The 20,853-nt window shown below is 38.6% G+C and overlaps 1 protein-coding gene and 1 pseudogene across 3 annotated transcripts; one reads left to right on the top strand and one right to left on the bottom strand.

Moving 5' to 3' along the window:
- Nucleotides 1–2,674: 2,674 nt before the first annotated feature.
- Nucleotides 2,675–20,435, top strand: LOC122671298 (ubiquitin-conjugating enzyme E2 variant 1C-like). Of its 3 annotated transcripts, none has more exons than XM_043868427.1 (4): nucleotides 2,688–2,962; nucleotides 12,899–13,038; nucleotides 19,648–19,773; nucleotides 20,034–20,435. In XM_043868427.1, exons 1-4 carry the CDS (start codon nucleotides 2,929–2,931, stop codon nucleotides 20,172–20,174), a joined length of 441 nt encoding a protein of 146 aa, XP_043724362.1. In that variant the 5' UTR covers nucleotides 2,688–2,928; the 3' UTR covers nucleotides 20,175–20,435. The 3 variants fall into 3 exon arrangements, with proteins under 3 accessions (XP_043724363.1, XP_043724362.1, XP_043724365.1); XM_043868430.1 differs by lacking the exon at nucleotides 2,688–2,962 and adding an exon at nucleotides 12,217–12,308; XM_043868428.1 differs by lacking the exons at nucleotides 19,648–19,773; nucleotides 20,034–20,435 and adding an exon at nucleotides 13,281–13,416 and having other exon boundaries at nucleotides 2,675–2,962; nucleotides 12,899–13,109.
- LOC122671064 lies at nucleotides 5,455–12,115 on the bottom strand (annotated as a pseudogene).
- Nucleotides 20,436–20,853: the final 418 nt, after the last annotated feature.

Genomic DNA, 20,853 nt, shown 5'->3' with positions numbered 1-20,853 from the left:
CATCTCCTATGCATCTGTAGTGAGCAATTTGATGTATGCTTAGGTTTGTACAAGACATGACATTACCTTTGCAGAGGGAGTCTTAGGTAAATTCCAAAAGAACCTTGAAATGTTGCATCGTACAGCGAAAAAGAAGGTACTATGATATCTTAAGGGCACTCGCAATTACATGCTCAGCTACAGATGTGCTGACAAATTGGAGTTGCGGGGGTACTCAGATTCAGATTACACTGGATGTGAGGATACGAGACAATCTACACCAACTTCATTTTCTGTTGGCTGAAAGAGCAGCATTTTGGAAAAGCGTAAAACAATAAAAAATCGCTTCATCTATTCTGGAAGCTGAAGTGATGGCTTGCTATGAAGGTATTTATTAAGCATCGTGGTTGAGAAAATTTATCACTGATATTAAGGTTTTACTCTCCATTGAGAAACTGGTTTATATCTATTATAATAATACAACGACAATTAGATTTTCTAACAGTACTTGCTCAGTTAGTCGACGTAGACACATTGAGATAAAAACCTTTGTAGTAAAGGGAGATGTTTGGGATCATAAGATCTCGATTGAACATATAGGTACCAATGATATGATTCATGACCTATTTACCAAAGGATTTGCACCTAAGGTTTTTGTAGATCATGTAAGAAACACGAGTTTGTGTAAATCATTGTGTATTTAAATGTAATTTCAGATATTGCAATGTATAGTTTGATTTCAGATAAGTTTTAATAAAGTTTATCTACTGATCTAATTCCCTTGTATTATGTTTAGAATAACGAATGCCTGCATCCATGATATAATTTGTGTAGCAGTTAGATTTTGTTCAGTTTTGTTCTTTTGTATTTCCAGGACTAGCAATGGAATTTCTAATAGCTTAGTTAGGAAGGCCCTATCGATATCGCGTAAGACAGAATGACCGGATTCTTTTCCTTGGTTTTATGAACTTCTTGTTCAGGAGGCCTTAGGTTGTTCACGGTTTTCTCTTGAATGAATTCTCTTTTGCCAAATAAAAAAAAAAGTAATCAGACAATAAACTTTGGGCTTTAAATTGGCCATTGGATTAATTCAGAATTAATCATGATATTCGATAAATGTAAAACCTCATCACATAATGGTTCAAGTTGATAAGGATGGCTCAGCGTCATATACAGAAAGAAAAAGTTGAGTATTTTGAACTTTTGACCACCATGATTCATTGAGTTAGAATTGTCATTTTGACTATAAAATTCTCCACAAGAATTAAGTTCAATATGATCATACATCAATTTGAACTTAATCATTTGTTTAGCATGTGACAATCTAAGCCAAGTTAGAAAATGATGGCTGATGTAGCCAAGATTTCCACATTAACGTAAATGTTCCCATAGAGAACGTGGTGTGGTTGGATAACTTCTCCCCAATTCTGTAATGAGAAGAATGGGGAGAGCTATATCCATATGGGACCTTTAGTCCATCTTTCCACTAAAAACCAGGAGTTTTTTCCAACTGAAAATCTTTGGTTCGAGAGACGGTATAAGAAAGAGATAGACAAGAGACAGAAAAAAAGAGATCAATGTATTCACTTCATTATCTCTGCAAGCTCTGAAGTAACAGAAGAAAAGAGATTTTAGTTCGGTGAATAAAACTAATGCAAACATATACAAGATGGGGTGTGCACAAGGAAGAAGCATCATCAAGGGAACCCGTTGGTTCACAATTCAATTGTGTAGAAGATACTATGGTCCTAGATGAGGTAGGCCATTTGTCTATTTCTGCATTAGAATGACCATTAGATTTCCCTTTTTCCAACAACACCCTCAACATTTGACCCAATAGAATTTTCAAGCTAGAACTGTCCAACAAAATTAAAATTTAGTGTATCTTAAATATTTTCTGTAACTAATAGAGTGGTTTTCTTTGAATTAGGCTCTTAAAGCATTTGAATTCGAGGCTACCATGTGTTCTCACTCTTAAAATGTTGGATTTGAGGATTGAGACTATTTGAGAGAAGATTAGAAAAGGGTGTTTTTTTTGCCAGACCTGCTAAATCCTCACAGTTCATATAATATCATATGTTCTACCATTTCGCTTGTGCTTTCCTTGTCTGGTGGATTCTTTTAAGCTCATCTAGAATTTATCGAAGAAAGTAATTTGAAAACGAAAGCTTATCCAAACAACTGTGAAACAAAGCATCTTGAGTCTCCTTCTTGACATTGGAATTGGATGAATGGGGCACCTTCTTGTTCAGTTTCTATATTTAGAATAGATTCTGGAAATAGAAATGTGGGAAGATATTTTTACATTTTTGTGACATTGAGTTGAACATAAAATGATCTCAAGTTTGCTACTGAAAGTAATTTGAAAACAAAAGCTTATCCGAACAACTGTGAAACAAAGCATCTTGAGTCTCCTTCTTGTCATTGGAATTGGATGATTGGGGCACCTTCTTGTTCAGTTTCTATATTTAGAATAGATTCTGGAAATAGAAATGTGGGAAGATATTTTTGCATTTTTGTGACATTGAATTGAACATAAAATGAATCTCAAGTTTGCTAGTGAAAGTCAAATTATTTTGTGGGTAGTATCAAAAGGTAAAAAGTATGGTCAGTGGGTGAATCTGTCTTTTTCCCTGAAAAGAAGATTCCACCTCAAATGGACCTGGGGTTGCCTGAATCATATCTTTTGACCAAGGCCAAGAGGTTGTCAGTAAGGGGGGCTCTAAAGGGCAATAAGCTCTGAGGGGAGTGGTAACTCCAAACCCAACTTTATTCCTTCTGACCCAAACACCATCAGGGCAATTTACCTCTTTTTGCTTCTTTATTCCTTCTTTAATTTCGAGGTCGTCTTCTGTTTCTCCCACCCAAGTTTCTCAATTCATCTCTCCTAATACCCCAGAATTCGTCCAGATCTGAATAGACCCAACTGAGCAAAACTCTTTATCCTCGATGACGATTGGCTCTGGAGGATCGAGTGTGGTTGGTAAGTCTCCCAACCTCGACAGTTTGTGCCTCATTGAATCCATTTCTGATTATTGGAAATCATATATATATTTTTTCTTGATTTCTTCGTATATTAGATTGTAATTCATATGGGTTTTCGGAATTGTCTTCGATATCATGGATGCTTTCAGTTTTCTCTGTTTTTGTACTCTTCATACTTTTTCTTATACAGGAATCGCTAATGGGTCCTTGATGATGATTCTATGTTGGTCAGACGGCTTGTATTGCAAATCGTCTTCTTGTGCAGTTGTGCTTCTGGGTTTTCTATCATGTTCTTTTATTTGATAAATTTCGTTTCTATTCCATTATTTTCTTTTTGAGGAAGAGTGATCTTACTCTTTATTACCCCGTTGCATCAATCACAAAATCTCATTTTTTTTCCTGATAGTTACAAAGTTTCATTTTATTTTATCCTTGGAAGAGTTCCATGGGATGTGCATGAAATGATCGGTGATCTTTATCTGAGGAGATCTTGTATTTTTATTGCTGTTTGTTACATCTTATTTGTTCTATTTAGACTTCCGGGAACTAAAATATATATATATTTTTTTACTTTTCAGGAATGAATTTACTGTGTTTAACCAGTTTGCAAAACTTCTGATTTGTACTATTACCTTGTGAACAGATTTCCATAATGTGTTTTGTTTATTGTATGTTTCTGAGAATAGACTATGGAGTTTTAAACTTGACTATTTCTTTATAATTCTGGGTGGAGTACTGTTGGCGCAAACAGATTGTGAAATTCTTTCTTTATAATTCCCGGTGGAGTACTGTTGGCACAAACAGATTGTGAAATTCTTTTTTCTATGTGTGTTATACTCTTTCTATATATTTCTGTGGTTTTTTGTATGCTTCTGGGAATGGATTATGGAGTTCATGATAAGCTCTAAGAAAGTCGTTTGAGGTGGCATGGCCATGTTCAACGAAGGCCTTGGGATGCACCAATACGGAGGAGTGATTTGACGCAGATTGAAGGAATTAAGAGAGCAAGGGGCAGACCTAAATTGACCCTAGGAGAAGTAGTGAGGAAAGACATGCATAGTTTAGGCCTTGTTTCAAATATTATCTCGAATAGAGCTGATTGGAGGGCAAGGATCCATGTAGCTGACTCCATTTAGTTGGGATATGGTTGAGTTGTTGTGTTCTTTTTCTTTTTTACTATTATTATTAATATTTGTCTTTGCAAGGATCCATGTAGCATACCCCATTTAATTGGGATAAGTCTGAGTTGTTGTTGTTGTTGTTGAGTGAAATATGACTGCCATAAGCAGATTGTCATTTTTTTTTAAACTTGTGTTTCAATGTATTGTTTCTAGTTGTTTATGGTAATTAGAAAATAAAGTTCTCTTGATTAGTGGCACGTGTATTTCCGTTCATTATTCATATAGAGATGTATTACTTATGTAGATTACTGAATATATGTCCTTTATCCTTGACCACCTCCGAAAATAAAGTTCTCTTGATTAGTGGCACGTGTATTTCCGTTCATTATTCATATAGAGATGTATTACTTATGTAGATTACTGAATATATGTCCTTTATCCTTGACGACCTCCTTACTCAATGCTTGAGTACATGACTGTGAAGTTTGCCAAATTTTAAGTAAGGTAGTTTCCCTCTAAGCCCATTGAGATTCTAGCTGTAAATAATGATCTGCGGTTTCAATTCAGTCAGCTAGCTCTTGGTTAAACAAAGAAAGGAGATCCCTTGGTGGACCTAACCACCTATATTTTACATCCTTTTAACTGGCCTACAATTACACTGGCGATTATGGCCCTTCATTTGCTTTATTGTAAATATTGTGCAATGATGGTCATAATAGTGACCTGCACGCTTTTGGTGATCTGGTTAGATGGTTTGGTCATACTCAATGGATTGGCAGTAGTAAGGAGTGATTTTGTTTTATATAATTTTGGGCTTTCCATTTATGTATTGGCAGATCATGATTCATGCATCCTAATGTAAATTTGTATGCAATAATAAGGCAAGGGAAATCTGAAAAAATATAAATGACATGAATAAATTTATAAAACCTTCGATAATGTAGACGAAGGTTCAGAACCTATTGAATATGATAGTTCAACAATATGGTAAAACAAACTAGTGTAACCATTGGTATATACTAATTATAGTAATGGTGCCTATGTTCTATTCAAATGTTTCACTCGTAGATACACTGATATATAGTTCCTGATGGAATGAGTTGGCGGAATATGATCTTGACTTATATTTTAGGGAAAATTAAGCATACCACCCTTGTAGTTTGCCTAAAATTGATAAAAACCCGAAACTTCCCACACATGACTCGTACACCCCTTCAGTTTCATTAAAAACTACTAACTTAACAGTCCATTAGTAGGAAACTGTTAAATGATGACGTCATGGCTCTATTACACGAGGAAATGATAAATATGCCATTTACTCATAAGATGTCTTCATCCTCCCCAAACCTCATGTCTGAGTCATTCATCCTCATCCCCGTCTCCGTGCGATGACTCCAACAACCAGCGGACACTCCAGATGACCAGCTAACAATCCGGCAACGCTTCGGCGACGACTCTGGCAATAGGTTGTCATCACCTGTATGTAGAAAATCTCCATGGCAAGGTCTACTATGCATACTTGGCTGGCATGGCTTCTAATAACAGCAAGGCCCATCTTAGTAGGATCGGTTGCCTGCAACTCCACCTGAATAGCTCTCTCTTGAATCTGTCCTTGGAACTTGCATAAATCTTCTTACTTCTCACCCTTGAAGTATTAGGACACCTAGAAAAAAGAAAGGAAAAGAAACGAAGAAAATAAAAGAATAGTGATGGCTAATAAGCAGAAGACAGAATGTGACCTGAATGTTTGAAAATTAACAATTACCAGGTGATGAAGAAAATCCTGCTTTTCTGGATGTTCTCAGAAGTCACAAAGTCAAAATTATAGATTGCATATCGGCACTCATCAGCAGGAAGGCTGGCAATGAAATCCTCATTACTTTGAATGGGCTCCCCCACTTTTTCCACCACGACCAGCTTTTGCTTCTCCTCTATCTTGTAAACTATGAAGCGGCAAGTTCTTTTCGCCTTCAATTCCAAAAACTTTAGCTTACGGTCATCATAACGGCCATCCCTGATGCGGCGTTGGATGGGCTCTCCCAACTTTGTCCACCACGACCTGATTTTGCTTCTCCTCTATCTTGTAAACTATGAAGCGGCAAGTTCTTTTCGCTTTCAATTCCTAAAACTTTAGCTTACAGTCATCATGCACAGCCATCCCTGCTGTGGCGTTGCCCTATGAACTGCATGGACATTAATAAGACTACACAACACAAACAATTGCAAGGCCATCAAGATCCAGTAGACTACCAGTGAATGATTCAATAAGTAACAAAAGTACGGAAAATCATTGAGAGCAAAAACTCATGCAAATATGTACAACAAACCTAATCAAATTAGCATTCTTCAGTAGTCCAGAACTTACAGAAATCAGATCGATTTATAACAAACCAAAACATGTAAAACTAGTTAATAGATCACACAACAAGCTCTATATCAAAGGCATCTCAGTGAATTATGTGCACAGAAAGGCCTATTGCCATGAGCACAACGGGCGAATACGGATTTCAACGAACATCAATAAATTCCATCTCGATCCGTAACGTCAACACCACACAGTCCATGTCTGACACCAAATCATCTATAACTTCGATTTGCCTATAAATTTTCCAATGATGAAGCGAACCCAGATGAAATTAAATCTGTGAAATCCAAACACGGATTGTTAGCTCCATTAAAGGTAGGTATTGGAGAAGCTATTGCCGGAGTCGTCGTGGGAGCGTTGCCGGATTGTTAGCTGGTCGTCTGGAGTGTCCGCTGGTTTCCGGAGTCATCGCACGGAGACAAGGATTAGGATGAATGACTCAGAATACATGAGGTATGGGGAGGATGAAGACATCTTATGAGTAAATGGCATATTGTCATTCCTCATTTAATAGAGCCATGACGTCATCATTAACAGTCTCCTACTAACGAACTGTTAATTTTGTAGTTTTTAATGAAACTGAAGGGGTGTATGAGTCATGTGTGCAAAGTTTGGGTTTTTCTTGATTTTAGGGAAACTACAGGAGTGGTCTGAGTAATTTTCCCTATATTATATACGTAGTAATGAGGCTAGTGAAATCGTAAAAAGCTTAAAGACTTGAATAACTTCATAAAACATTTTGATTGTGTAGAAGAAGATCTAGAACCTATTGAATGATGGTTCAACAATATGGTAAAACAAAATAGTATAGTTATAATTATAGAAATAATGTAAGATACGTACCAAATGTTTCACTTGTCGCTACAAAAATAAATGCCCCGTTCCTTTCTTGGGACTGAGCCTAAATTAATTATGGGCCTCATCTTTTTGAAATCCTGAACTAGATATGTAAAACTCACAAATTTGGATCATCTAAAAAATAAGGATTATGATATATTGATTTAAATTTTCCATTTCAATGATATATGTGAAATGGTAAGTCAGGCAACAGCCTCTCCGCGAAGCGGGGGTTAAGGCTGTGTACATTATGACCCTCCCCAGACCCCGCAGCAGCAGGAGCCTCGTTCATTGGGTACTTCCTTTTAATGATATAGGTGAAATAGAGTCATTCACCCATATATGATATGGATTTGAAGTGACAGGCATTCACTGTGTAATGTGGTTAAAGTACCATAAAAGAGATTTGGTTTCTTGTGATGATGCAGATTTTCAGCAAGAAGAGGTGATGGGGCTGTTGTTGTTTTTTTGGGTCAAGCGCACACTCCAGCTCAAAAGGGTTAACCAACCTTTCAAGCCGTGGAGTGCAAATAAACAATAACACACACGACACCCACCCGATGTGGGACTAAATCCCACCATAGGGGGCAAGCCATATCTTTTTTTATGGGCTTGTTGTTTTGGGATTGGTTCACTTTCTTTGGTCAAGTTGGCTTGATTTTGAATGCCCAATGGGTTATATGGCCATGGGCTCAGTATTTTTAATTTATCTGTTGTAATGGGTCAATTCTATAAGCCCAAATAGTAGGGGTTTAGGTCATTTACGGGATCAATTAGTTTAGTTTCTAATTTGTAGTAGTCTAGAAGTCTTCTATTTTGTTTTCTCTAGAACTCTCTTGCTTGTGCGTGAATAATTACTATTTTCTTGTAATGTTGCAAAGTTATAAATAAAGGAGTAGGGGAGGGGGATCATACTACCCCAACGATTTTGATAAAAAAACTCTATGGCTGTTATGCTGTTTGCCTCTTGTGTGAATCAAGAACTTCTATGAGATGCAGAAAAACCCTAGTGAGAGACTAGTGGTGGCTGGTGAGAAGCTCTTGCCATGTTCCTATCATCTGTTGGTTTGTTTCTAACCTTTCAACTCAGTTCCTGCACATCAAGTAAGTCGTGAGATTGTTTGAAGGCTGACTGAGGTTATAATCTGTGGTGGTAAATATCCATTTGAGGTCTGAAGTTTCTGTTGGCCATAAACTTACTGGCGGTTCTCTGTTTCTGCGGCTGTTTGGCTGCAACTTTGTGGTACCGTACCGTTATCTCAACATCTGGCCCTTGGAGTGCTGAGATATTGGGGTTCCTAGTTGTTGTTCATACCCTGCCTTCGACCCAAGTTGGGGCTGGATCTGCACTGTGAATAGGAAACTACTGGTGGTTACTAAATTCTGTTATCTAGTTTCTATTCTGTTGGGTTGATGAACTGTGAATTCTGGCCATAGTTTTAAGTTAATTCTTACATATTATGTTCTATATGATGAGTGGAGAATGTGATTTTTGTTTGATGCTGTTCTGTTGCATGGTTATGAAGTTATAGCTTTGTTTCTAATTCTAGAACATAGTTTCTATTTTGATTCACTTGCCCATATCTTTATATCCAACCATTGGATTAGAGTAAAACTTTAAGAGTTTGAAGTATAGAGGAGACCTAGTTTCGGTAGTAATTAGGACTTGTCTGAGTTCTATTTTGGGAGTATCTAAGATCTCCTACTGCTGGTTTGAGTTCCTACGATTCTGCTTGTGGGTGGGACTCTGAAATTTACTATGTTGTTAGATTGAATCCATTACCACTTGGGTATTTCATTGGAGTTGGGCCGTCAAAAGTTTGAACTGAGAGTAGATCTACCAGGATTTATATTCAAATTTGTGTATTAATCACATTATCCGATATTTTATTAAATCCTATTGATCTACTCTCTTTGATCTTTGTTGAGATCTTTTTAATCAGATCACCAGATGTGGTCCTGGATATCCGATTTGAGTAAAAATTCTGTATGAGTTATCATTAAGACAAAAAGTATTGTCTTATATTTAATTTTACACTCACAAATATTTATTTTGGATATACACTATAACTTGCTTCCTGTATTATTTTATGGGGGTTTGGATCTGGCTGCAGTTTCGGCTACCTCCTCTTTTCTTTTATTAGTCATTTGGCCATCTGTTGGGTCCCAGACTTTATGGACATCTTGTCCGCAATGTCCAATCATCGGTTGAGTTTGAGTTCAACTTGAAATATTGTCACTTGTCAGCGTAATGCTTTGAATATTGTTTGAGACAGTCAACTCTATTTCTAGAACATGGACGATTGAAAAAACAAGGTGAAAACCCTATACATGGTGGGCATGTGGTTGAAATAGGCCACAAATTTTGACATGTGGCCAACCTAGGAACTCCCTTTCTATCCAACTGTTAAAATGTCTGTTTACAAAAAAAGAGAGGGGATAGAACTGTTAGATTGATGATGCATCATTGTCAGGTGGCGGACCTGGCAATGAATACCTTGAATCCTACACCATTTGCTTTGACAGAAGCTTTCTCTTGTGGTTTCGTCACTAGAAAGGTGGTGGAGTGGTTAAGAGTTCAAGAGTTTAATCTAGAAGCACATGAGTGCTGGAACCACACTTATGACCATTATCAGGTTTAAAAGAATGAAGAAAATTGAGAATTTTGACAAAAACATGAATTTAATACAATTCAGAAGGGGAAAAAAAAGTATTTTGGTAATTACCAGACAGTGTCTAGACCTTTCTCTTTACTCAACTCAGCCTTCTCCCGATTAAATGGATTGGCTACCTAGACCTTGTCTCTAAGACTAAATATTTCTGCTGTTTGAAAGAAGCGAGGGACGGTGAATTGAGAAAATACTCTTTTTTTTTTTAAAAGATAATAAGTTAGTGCTATAACTTTACCAATAGAATTTCCTAGGTCTATTGATGAATTGATCAGACCCAAACCAGAAAATAGAGTTTTAATGAAGCTTTGGATGGTACCATGGGTTAGTTGCAAAGAAAATGAGAAAACAGAGCAGTTCTATTTAGTAGCTAGAAACAGTATGATTAAATTAAGAACCAAAGCCAGAATATGAGAGAGAACGTTTACCGGAACCTAACTACCAAATATGGAAGCAAACAGACTAGTATTCTATCAGATATGACTAGATTAAGGCAGCTGAAAACTAGCCTCAAACAGGGGGCAGCTCTGAGATGGGAAAAAATAATGAAGGGAAGAAGAAGAATAGAAGAGAAGTAGGTCATGTCACACCTTAGAGGAGAATCCAAATCTGACGCAGAACAAATAGATAGATAGAGAGAGAGAGAGTAACTAGTTGCTCCAATGCACAGTACACACACCAGCATAGACAAACTAAAATTTCTGTTACAGAACTCTACCCATCATGTGGAGGGGGGGGGGTTTGCAGATTTATATAGACTAACTTTTGGACCAATATGGCTCTAAGAAGGATTCCTAATTAGAATCTCAAACTGAATTTATCTTTCAGACTCCAAACGGAAAAACACCAGCCCACAATAGGTCCTAAAGCAACACAAACTCTACTTTTTAATGACTGAACAGTTATGTATAGCAAAACTAAAGATCCTTTTAAAAATCTAAAAATTACAATTATAAAAATACCTAATGACTCTTCTATCCTTGCTGGATTCGATGGCCTAACTTAGGCCTGGATTTCTTCTTCCTGCTTCCAAACTGGATACTTGTTTATCCAACCAGCCTAAGGCTACTGCAGCCGCATCAGGTAGGTTTGCATGAAACACCCTTGAAAGGTATCTTTGTGTGGGCACCCTTGGAAGTGTTTTATGTGCCATGTGGCAAATCAATTGGTCCCCAAATTTTGTGACATGTTGTATCAGATCCTTTTTTCAACATGATGGGCCACATGATCAAGTTTGGACGTGAGCTTTGACAGATGACTAATCCATGTGGCATAGTTATCAAGGTGTCGCCTAGGCGTCCAGGCTCCTTGGTTGCCATGGGCGCTTTGGTCCGTCTTGTTGGTGCCGCCTTGATTTTGAGCCCTCTCCAACGCCTTGGTCGCTTTGCCGCCTTGATAACTATGCCATGTGGTACCCTTTCTCCAACTGACAATTACTAGATCAGCCTTCTGCAGTTTTAACATCTTAAATGCAAGTTTAGAAATTTTGATGCCCATTGTTCATACAAATGAGATGGCCCATGAAATTGACTTTTGGGTTATCTGAGAGGTGCTCTAAATATCTGAAGTCAGGGTTGGTTAAAACAGTCCAATGGGAAAGCTTGGGGTGCCCACATTCTATATAGTTCCTGTATGGAAAACATTTTCCCTTTAAAAATCCGTTCTCTGCTTTTTAAATTGTATATTCAGGATGTAAATTATATCATTATTGTATGCTCATACTCACAATCCCGCTTGTTGAAGTAGGCTAACTTAAATTTGAACCACCACTACCTAGTGATACATTCTGTCACCATTGTTGACTCTTTCTTAAATTTTTCTTATCCCTATTAGTCCACTTTCTATGCTTATGTCTGAGGAGTATCAAAGCCTGTATGTCACCAATTGTTTTTTCATCTACCAGTGGGTTGCTAAGAGAGGATGTGTTAGCTCTGTACCCTTTAATGGCCTACTCACTATGGCGCCGGCTCAATTTAATTAGCTCTGTAACACCAACTCAATTGCCTGAATCCTTGCAGGCTTTAAGTTGCTTCTGACAATAAACTTCATGTGCTGGCTTCCCGGTCAATTGAGATACCTTTATCCTTTGCCTTTGATAGTTCATAATGTACGCTATATCCTGGCGAATGGTGTATCTTAACTTGTACAACCTTTTCCATCCCCTTTTCTCTTTGGTGAGTGAAACCTTGTAATTTTCATCTGGAATTATCAAAAGTGTATGATTCCTTGCATCAGATCAGTCCTGAAGCATTCTTCACCGTGTTCTACAGAAACTATGAAACTCAATAGAACACTTACATGATCCATCCCTAATATTATCTAGCTGGCCAGATCTTGTGAAGTATAGGCTGGGTAAAGGAGCATTGAATCCTGAATCTTTATAAAAAAACTTAAAACAAGTCTGGAGAAGATTAAGTATGAATTGATTACGTTGGATCAATTCAAAGTTCTAACTTAGTTTCTGAGGTTAACTCTCTGATTTCATTTTCATGCATTTGAGGGTTTATCCCACTCGTGGACTGGATGATTCATTTTCATTACTTTGAGCACCTCTTTGGAAGTAGAACACAAGGGTATGCAGAAGCGTGGTGAATCTCTTGGATTGAGATAATTGAAGCTTTTATATAATGACTTGATTTCTCAGCCTTAGATATGTTGAAGGCAGTTTCACTTGAAGTTTCTTAGATTGAAAAGCATTATAAGAAAGATATCTTATCGTGCAGGCCTCAGGCATACTGGGGTGTGTGTGTGCTGGAGGCATCCATGCTGCTCAGTGGAACTGTATGTGGTGCTAGCATGGCACTGACACTTCTGGACATTGCATGTGGTGGAGATGTTTGGCATGGATGCGTCTTAGTGCACACACCTTATTAAGCCCTCAGGCCAATCATACAATTCTCCAATAGAAAGGGAAGGTTTCATATCTTAATGTTACTATGCAGTTCCCCGAAACTTCAGATTGCTGGAGGAACTTGAACGTGGGGAAAAGGGTATTGGAGATGGTACCGTCAGCTATGGAATGGACGATGGAGATGATATTTACATGCGCTCTTGGACTGGTACTATAATTGGTCCTCACAATGTAAGTCTCATATGCTTTTGCAATATCACTACATTTACTCGAAATATTTCTGCTATTTCAAAATTGTCATCAGGATGAATATCTGCTTTGATTATCATACTTCTACTCCCTTTTCATGAACTATCGATATTACCTTATAAAATATGGACTTGCTAGCTTGATAGCGACAGTCAGGCCATCCTGTCTGAACATTGCACTTGGAACCTGACAATGATTGGACGTTTAGGTGAAACCATCACATTCAGTGCCAGATTAGCATTTTCATTGATATGGAGGGTTGGTCTTAAATCTTCATTCTTCTCAACCCCCTTTATCACTTATTTTTTTGCTGTCATATATGATACAAATTCATTTATGCTTTAAATTTTATGCGTTCTCATATAATATGTCGAGGCCCATATAGGAGTGGTTAATGTCTTAAGACCGAATGTATGACTGCAAACTAAAGATATAGCACCAATTACCAATGTTCTTCCAATTTCCAAGATGTTCAATAATTAGATCATGAGAGAAAGACCTTTTAAATATTAGTTTGGAGTTTGAAGGTTACGGTTTTGAGTAAGTAGATTGAGGAACATGCCTGTTTGACTGATGGCATGTAGGGTACAGGAACATGATCATTTACGATGGAAACAATAATAATGTATGGGCTTAAACTAGAGCAAACTGAGCTGATATTTGCTGGTTCTAATAATTTAGTCAGAGAAAGGAATGATAAGTCATGTTTATAAGGTTGTGGCATGTTTTTTTTAATAGCAATAAAGTTGTCGCTTACGGTTATTTGTTTTCTGTTTACCAGCATTTTTTGGATATAACATTGATTAGGTTTGGTCTAGGATGAAGAAGATAGATGTACGCATTGTTGCATGCATATGGACCTGGTGATCCAGATCATAGCGATGAGATTTGGATGGTATTCTCAAGAAGATCTAGAGGAGAATCAGGAGATTTTAGTGGGGAATATTCTATATATTAAAGATATTTCAGCTACAATGGGGATTGTAGGTTTCACTTTGTAGCGTATTACTTTCTATTTGTCGGGTTGGATAGATATGCCACAATGCAGGCATAGTTTCTGTTTTTTGTAATGTTCTAGATAGTTTCTATTTTGAAGGAAAACTTAAGTTGCAAGGGATCCTCATACCATACTAAAGGTTTCCAATTTTGTTAGTTTCTATAAAGTTATAAATAAAGGAGAAGGGGCTTCGACCCTCTAACAATTGAAAAAAGAAGTAAGTTTTAGCTTCAGCCTTGTTGGTGCAGTGGTGATTCCAAGAGCATGGTTGGTGGTGCTTTCAAACAGCCCCTACTGTGGTGATTCCATTTCCACAGGCCTTTGGTGGTGAATCTAAGGTCACATCCTTTTATTTTTCTTCTTTCATATGTAAAACATAAAAAAAAAGTGTTAGAGATTTCTGTTCTTAATACTGGTTTGTCCCTATATGCGATACTGTTGCGATTGGTCTGTCGCTGGCTTTACTGGTTTGGAATCGATTCTGCTTTACCGGGATGTCAGAATCTGATGCGCTGACCCAACCTAGAAACTAGATACTGATTTGCAATACTGGATCTCCAGTAAACAGAGAAATACAAGAACTAACAAAGAACTAATTTGTGGTAGGAACATTTCTGATAACGTCCTCCTTTGCGCCAAAATTGTTCGAGGCTTTGACAGGAAATCACACTCCCCAGCAGCTCTCCTGAAAATTGACATTCACAAAGCCTTCAACTCTCTCCGCTGGGACTTTCTGTTTGATGTTCTCCATCAGATGTCCTTCCCCCCCTTCTTTTGTCTGCTGGATTCGCTCCTGCATCTCTTCCCCCCCTCCTCAGTTCTTGTGAATGGCTTTCTTGCAGGCTACTTCACTCCTTCTGTTGGCATTCGCCAAGGATGCCTCCTCTCCCCCTTCCACTTCTCCTTGGCTCTTGAAGTCCTCTCCCGCTTCATCCAATCCAATACTTGACCAGTTCCTTATTTTCCCCATTCCCAAATGCAAAGCCCTTAAGCTCACCCACCTCGCCTTTGCAGATGATCTTATGATTTTCTCCAAGGCCAACTCCTCCATATCGACCATCATGGACTCCTTATACCTATTTAAGAGTCTTTCCCATCTCCGCATCAACCTTCTTAAATCCCATCTCATCCTCTCTGGAGTCTCCGAGGCGAAAAAGGCTACCCTCCTTGGCCTGACTGGCTTCTCCCTTGGTTCTCTCCTTGTTAAGTACATGGGGCTTTCCTTGATCCCTGTAAACTCACCATTCACCACTGCACCCCTATGCTTGACCTAATTCGCAAATGGCTTCAGCTTTGGAAAGGCAAGCTTCTCTCATATGTGGGAAGACTAGAGCTGATTAGTTCCGTTCTCCAATCTTCCTACATTTATTGGTGTGATATCTTCGGGCTGCCCCATTCCACCATCAAAGCCCTTGAATCTCTAATATGCGCCTTCCTTTGGAAAGGTACTGAAACTTTCAGATTCCTCCACCCCCTTAGCTGGCTTCCATTTGCCTTCCCAAAGCTGAGTGTGGCCTTGGCTTGCGCAAGATTAGATATTTCAATATTGCTGGGATCCTCAAGCTTATTTGGAGACTAGTTTCCAAACACAATAACATCTGGGTTAATTGGGTCTACTCTTGCCCCCTTAAAGATAATTCTCTGTGGACTGCTCCCCAACCCTCAGACTTCTCTTGGGTCTGGAGGAAAATCCTCCTCCTTAAGCCCATTGCTCGTAGAGCCATTCTCTTTAGGATCACTGATGGGTCTGTGACCTCCCTTTGGCTCGACCATTGGCACCCTATGGGTGTTTTTTTCTCTGTTGTCAGCGCGAGAGTAGTCTACTCTTTTCGTAACCCCAAGCACTCCACATTATCTCCCAAGGCTCCTAGCCTGCTCTCCCCTCCTTCCCCTTTGCCCTTGCCCAAATCTGAACCTCCCTCCCCCCTCCTTGACTTTGTCTTGTGGCTCTACTCCCCTTCTGGCCGCTTTAGTTCCTCCTCTGCTTGGGACTTTGTCAAAGTCCATGGCCTCACCGTTCCCTGGCGCAAGCTTGTTTGGTTTAAAGAACATACCCCCCCGCCATAGTTTCACTGTTGGAGAACCTTTACCCAATGCCTTCTCATGCAGTCCTTCCTTATCCGCAGATAGTTAACCGTTCCCCCTCTTGTATCCTTTGCTAGAATGGCCTATAGGACATTGACCACCTAATTTTCTCTTGCCCCTTTGCTGCCTCAATTTGGAACAAGCCCTTGCTAGTTGCTGGCCTTGCCCCTGATGATCTTTACCCTTTTACAGGGAGTGGCTTTGGATGGACATGTCTTTCTCAGGCAGTTCGATTTGTGACTCTGTGGGCAAGCTTGTGTTTGGTGCTACTATTTATCATATTTGGATGGAGCGGAATCTTCGTAGGTGGACCTCCAGTTCTCGTTCCTTAGATTTGATTTGGAAAGTCATCTTTTTTTATGTCAGCTCCAAGTTACACTTGTTTTGTAGTTGATTCCCCAAGGAACATGCATATTGTTGTCTCCTGGAGCTTACCTCTCTCTCTTTGCCGGTAGGGTTGGGTGTTTGTATAGTCCCCCCCTCTTTCCCGTGTATCGTCCCCCCTTTCTCCTCTCCCCTTTTCAGGGTTTTGGTAATGAATTATTTATTCACCCAAAAAAAAAAATAGAGAAATAATTGGACAGTATTGAACTAGAACAAGAAATTCCAGAATAGATGATTTATGGGAGAAAATTAATAACTAACAGAGGGCTAATCAGATGGACCTGATACCTGGTCAATTGGACCATTTAGGGAGGTTTACTTGCTGGAAAATTTGATGATATTCAGAGAACATATCAGGGCCCAATTGAATAATCCTTATGTAAGTAGGTTTCCAGTCCAGCAACTGGAAAACTCGGAATTTTAAGACTAGATCATAGAACAACTATCATACAACAACAACAACAACTACTCCGCAGCTTTATCCCAACTAAATGGGGTCGGCTACATGGATCATTACCCTCCAATCAGCTCTCTTCAAGGTCATACTTGATTCAAGGCCTAAGCTATGCATGTCTTTGCTTACCACTTCTCCCAGAGTCATTTTAGGTCCATCCCTGCTTCTTTTAGGACCTTCAATCTGAGTCAAGTCACTCTTCTGTACTGGAGCATCAAAAGGCCTTCGTTGAACATGGCTATGCCACCTCAAACGACTTTCTCATAGCTTACCATGTATTGAAGATACTCCCAAATCAGCTATAATTTGATCATTCCTTACTTTATCCTTCATAGTTTTGCCATACATTCATCTCAACTTCCTCATCTCAGCTACACTGAGCTTATCTATATGATACTTCTCAACTGTCGAACATTCCGCACCATACTTCATAGCTGATCATATGACTGTCCTATAAAAATTTTCTTTTAAGTTTATAAGGAATACGACAATCACACAATACTCCGGGTGCACCTCTCCACTTCATCCATCCTATTTTAATTCTGTATGAAACATCATCCTCTGTATCTCCTTTATTTATGATTGAGTCCAGAATCCTAAAATAATCACTTTGCGAAATCTCCCTCTCCTCAATTTTCACCACCTCATTATCTGTCCTCGTGTAACTAAAGTTGCACATCATATACTCCGTTTTTGTTCTACTTATCTTAAAACCTTTTGATTCCAAGGTTGATCTCCATAAGTCCAACTTAGCGTTAATCCCTGCTTTTGTCTCATCTACCAAAACAATAGCTCAGCAAAAAGTGTACACCAAGGAACCTGATCTTGAATGTCTCTGGCGAAATAATCATCCATAATAAACACAAACAAATAAGGGCTTAAAGCTGATCCTTGGACCTAGTGAAATGTAATACTTTCATACAAAGTTTTTTTTTTTTTGCTTCAGACACCTTAGTTTTTCGTATATATTTATGACACGTGGTGTCATGATGGGAATGCAACCTTCCAGGGCACTATTATTCAAAATGTCTTCATTTGTATAAGCTGTAGAAATAATCTTTCCATTTCTCCTTTTGGCCTCATCCCTATTAGTATTTTACCATCTTCACTTTTGATGCATTTAACATGGTCGAAATCTCTATTCTTCCTTTCCCTCATTTTAGCTATCTTATAGATAGTTACCCTCCCCCTTTGTGCTCAAATTGTTATAGAGATCTTCATATTTCTTCGCCCTTGCTTTTCTCAAAATCTTCTTAGCTTCATTTTTGGAAAATTTATACTTTTTTAGATCCTCTACATCCTTAGTCCTTTGCCATGTATTAAAATTAGCTTTCTTAGCCTTATTGGCTGATTGAACCTCATCATAAGGATCATAAATTGAATTTTAGGCTAAACAGACCAACAAGGAATCAGATATACCAATATAAAGCTAGCTGAAAACTAGAACAAGAAGAAGAAATACTCTTTTAGTCTTGGTGCAAATTAGCAATCACCATCAGAACCTGGGACTGACTAACAGCCCTGTAATGGTTGGCTAGCTCGGTTATGTCTGACCATGATTGAATTATGTTTTACTAGTTGGACACTTAATTGAAGAGGTTAGGTTACAGTACAAAAAATAAAGTGCCGTTGTATCATTGTTTCGCCCTCTGTACTGTTGTTTCTCGTCTTTCCATGAATACATTTCTCTTCCTGTTGCCTAAAAAAGAGAGTATGCCCCCGATTTGATGGAAAAGAATATGTACTGAAATTTACTGCAGAGCTAGTTGGCGCCTTTCTGTCAGACTGATAGCACTTTATGTGGTATTGGGAATAGCTAAAACTCTTGTTATTGTCTATGGGTGGTGGAACTTGGAAGTTGAAGACTCCTGTTTGTTTAGGATTACAAGTTAACAAGTTAAAATGGGATTTAGTATGAGATTTGGGATTGGATTGCCTATGCCTCAGGAAATTTGTTGCACCATTAGAATTCAAGGTCCAACATCTTAGGTTGTTTGAATTCCTATCGGTCATAAGAATTAAATTGAGAAGATAACTAAGTCCTGTGATCCCGATCTGCACCGCTTTATCCAGTAGATATATTTTTTTTGGGTTAGAATATCCAGTAGATATTTAACAGCAGTTTGGATTGAAACTATCCATCATATGTCAGCAAATAAACCCTGCATTAAGTTTGTAATGGGAACTGGGTTGTCAGTTCAATTTTATGGATTCAATGGAAGTCATTTTATGTTTTTCAACTAATTGAATCTTTTGTCTTTCCTCCATTAGACAATATAATAGATGGGTCCAATTCCTTTAATATCTCCTCATGGGCCAATTGTTCAACCAAGCTCCCAATTTTGTGCTGAATGACTTGTTCTGCTGCAGTTGGCATTCTTATTTAGGATTGCTTTATTATTGCTGTATGTGCGGGAGCCATGATTATGGTTGTTGTCCAGAGTCTATTTGACTCCAACATTAACCAATCTTGATTAACTGCTCTGGCATTTGTCAGGTAAAGTAATAGATGTTGACTAATTCAATATGATCTCAGTTTGATTCTGGTTAGTATTTTTTATGGTTACTCCGAACTTTTGAGTTCGAAACCGTAGTGCGAAGTAAAAAGTGTCTCCATGTTCTTCCTTCCATCTGATACACAGAGCTTGTGAACTTACCATTTCCATTTCAGTCCGTGCATGAGGGTCGCATTTACCAGTTGAAGCTGTTCTGTGACAAAGATTATCCAGAGAGGCCTCCCAGTGTTCGCTTCCATTCAAGGGTCAACATGACTTGCGTGAACCATGAGACTGGAATGGTAAAGTTTTCATTCTTTTTCCAGTTGATAATGTGGGAAAAAATTCTTACATTGTTGCCATTGTATTCATACATATCTACTCCTGGGTTACCAAAATTAGCTCCTATAATACACAAATACAAGCTTGGAGACATAATGGCTTATCTTCCCATGCCCATTATCGCTCCAGCAAGGCATCGCCGCTGGGAAAATGTGGACCATTGTGTTAGCTGAAATTAAAATACTTCGTACTCTAACATGCGACTTTGATATATTTGTAGGTAGAAGCGAAGAAGTTTGGAATGCTGGCGAATTGGCAGCGGGAATACACAATGGAAGACATACTGACTCAGCTGAAAAAGGAGATGGCGGCACCCCACAACCGGAAACTGGTTCAGCCCCCTGAGGGTACCTTCTTCTAGTTGAAGATGAATAGTTAGAATGCATCAGATATATATATACCAATATATAGTTTGTAATGCTATATCGGTCCTGTGAAGTCAAAGGACCCAGGATACCTTGAAACTTTTCATTATTTCCTCCCTGTGCTCTCCCTGTTTCTCTTGTCTTCCTTTGTCAAACTGTGCTTCAGGGATACTCTTTGATGGATAGCATTGCATGTGTGTCATATTGAGAAATGCTCTTTAATTGAGAATATGGAACTGGTGTGCTGTGTTTTATCTGGCTTGTGGGAGCAATATTTCTGTCTTGTTGTGTGGTGGTGGTAATTGAGGTCTGGCTGTACATGTTCCATCCCTACACATGTATTCTATCTAGTCTTCTAGCATGTGAGCCATTAAAGCCAACTTAGTCATGAGTCAACCACCCAAATAGGGCATCAGTCATTCGGAGATTATAGCTGACTTAGATGCTATGATCCCAAAGGGAAGGGAAGGGAAGAAGATGATTTGTGTTGGGTTTCCTGCTCTTGAGATAGTCTTACATTGGATGACATTACCCACACTTCTAAAGATGTGAGAGTTACTGTCTCTCACCACTACTTTTGGCTTGGCAATAACAAGTTGAGGCGGTTCACACCTCTCCTTGTAACTTTTTTGATATAAAGAGGGTGGGTGAGAGGCCGTATAGAGTATGCGGTGC

Source organism: Telopea speciosissima, chromosome 8 (assembly GCF_018873765.1).
Source record: "Telopea speciosissima isolate NSW1024214 ecotype Mountain lineage chromosome 8, Tspe_v1, whole genome shotgun sequence".
Taxonomy (NCBI): domain Eukaryota; kingdom Viridiplantae; phylum Streptophyta; class Magnoliopsida; order Proteales; family Proteaceae; genus Telopea; species Telopea speciosissima.
Note: the sequence above shows the minus strand (reverse complement) of the source record. Positions and strands in the feature narration are given on the sequence as shown.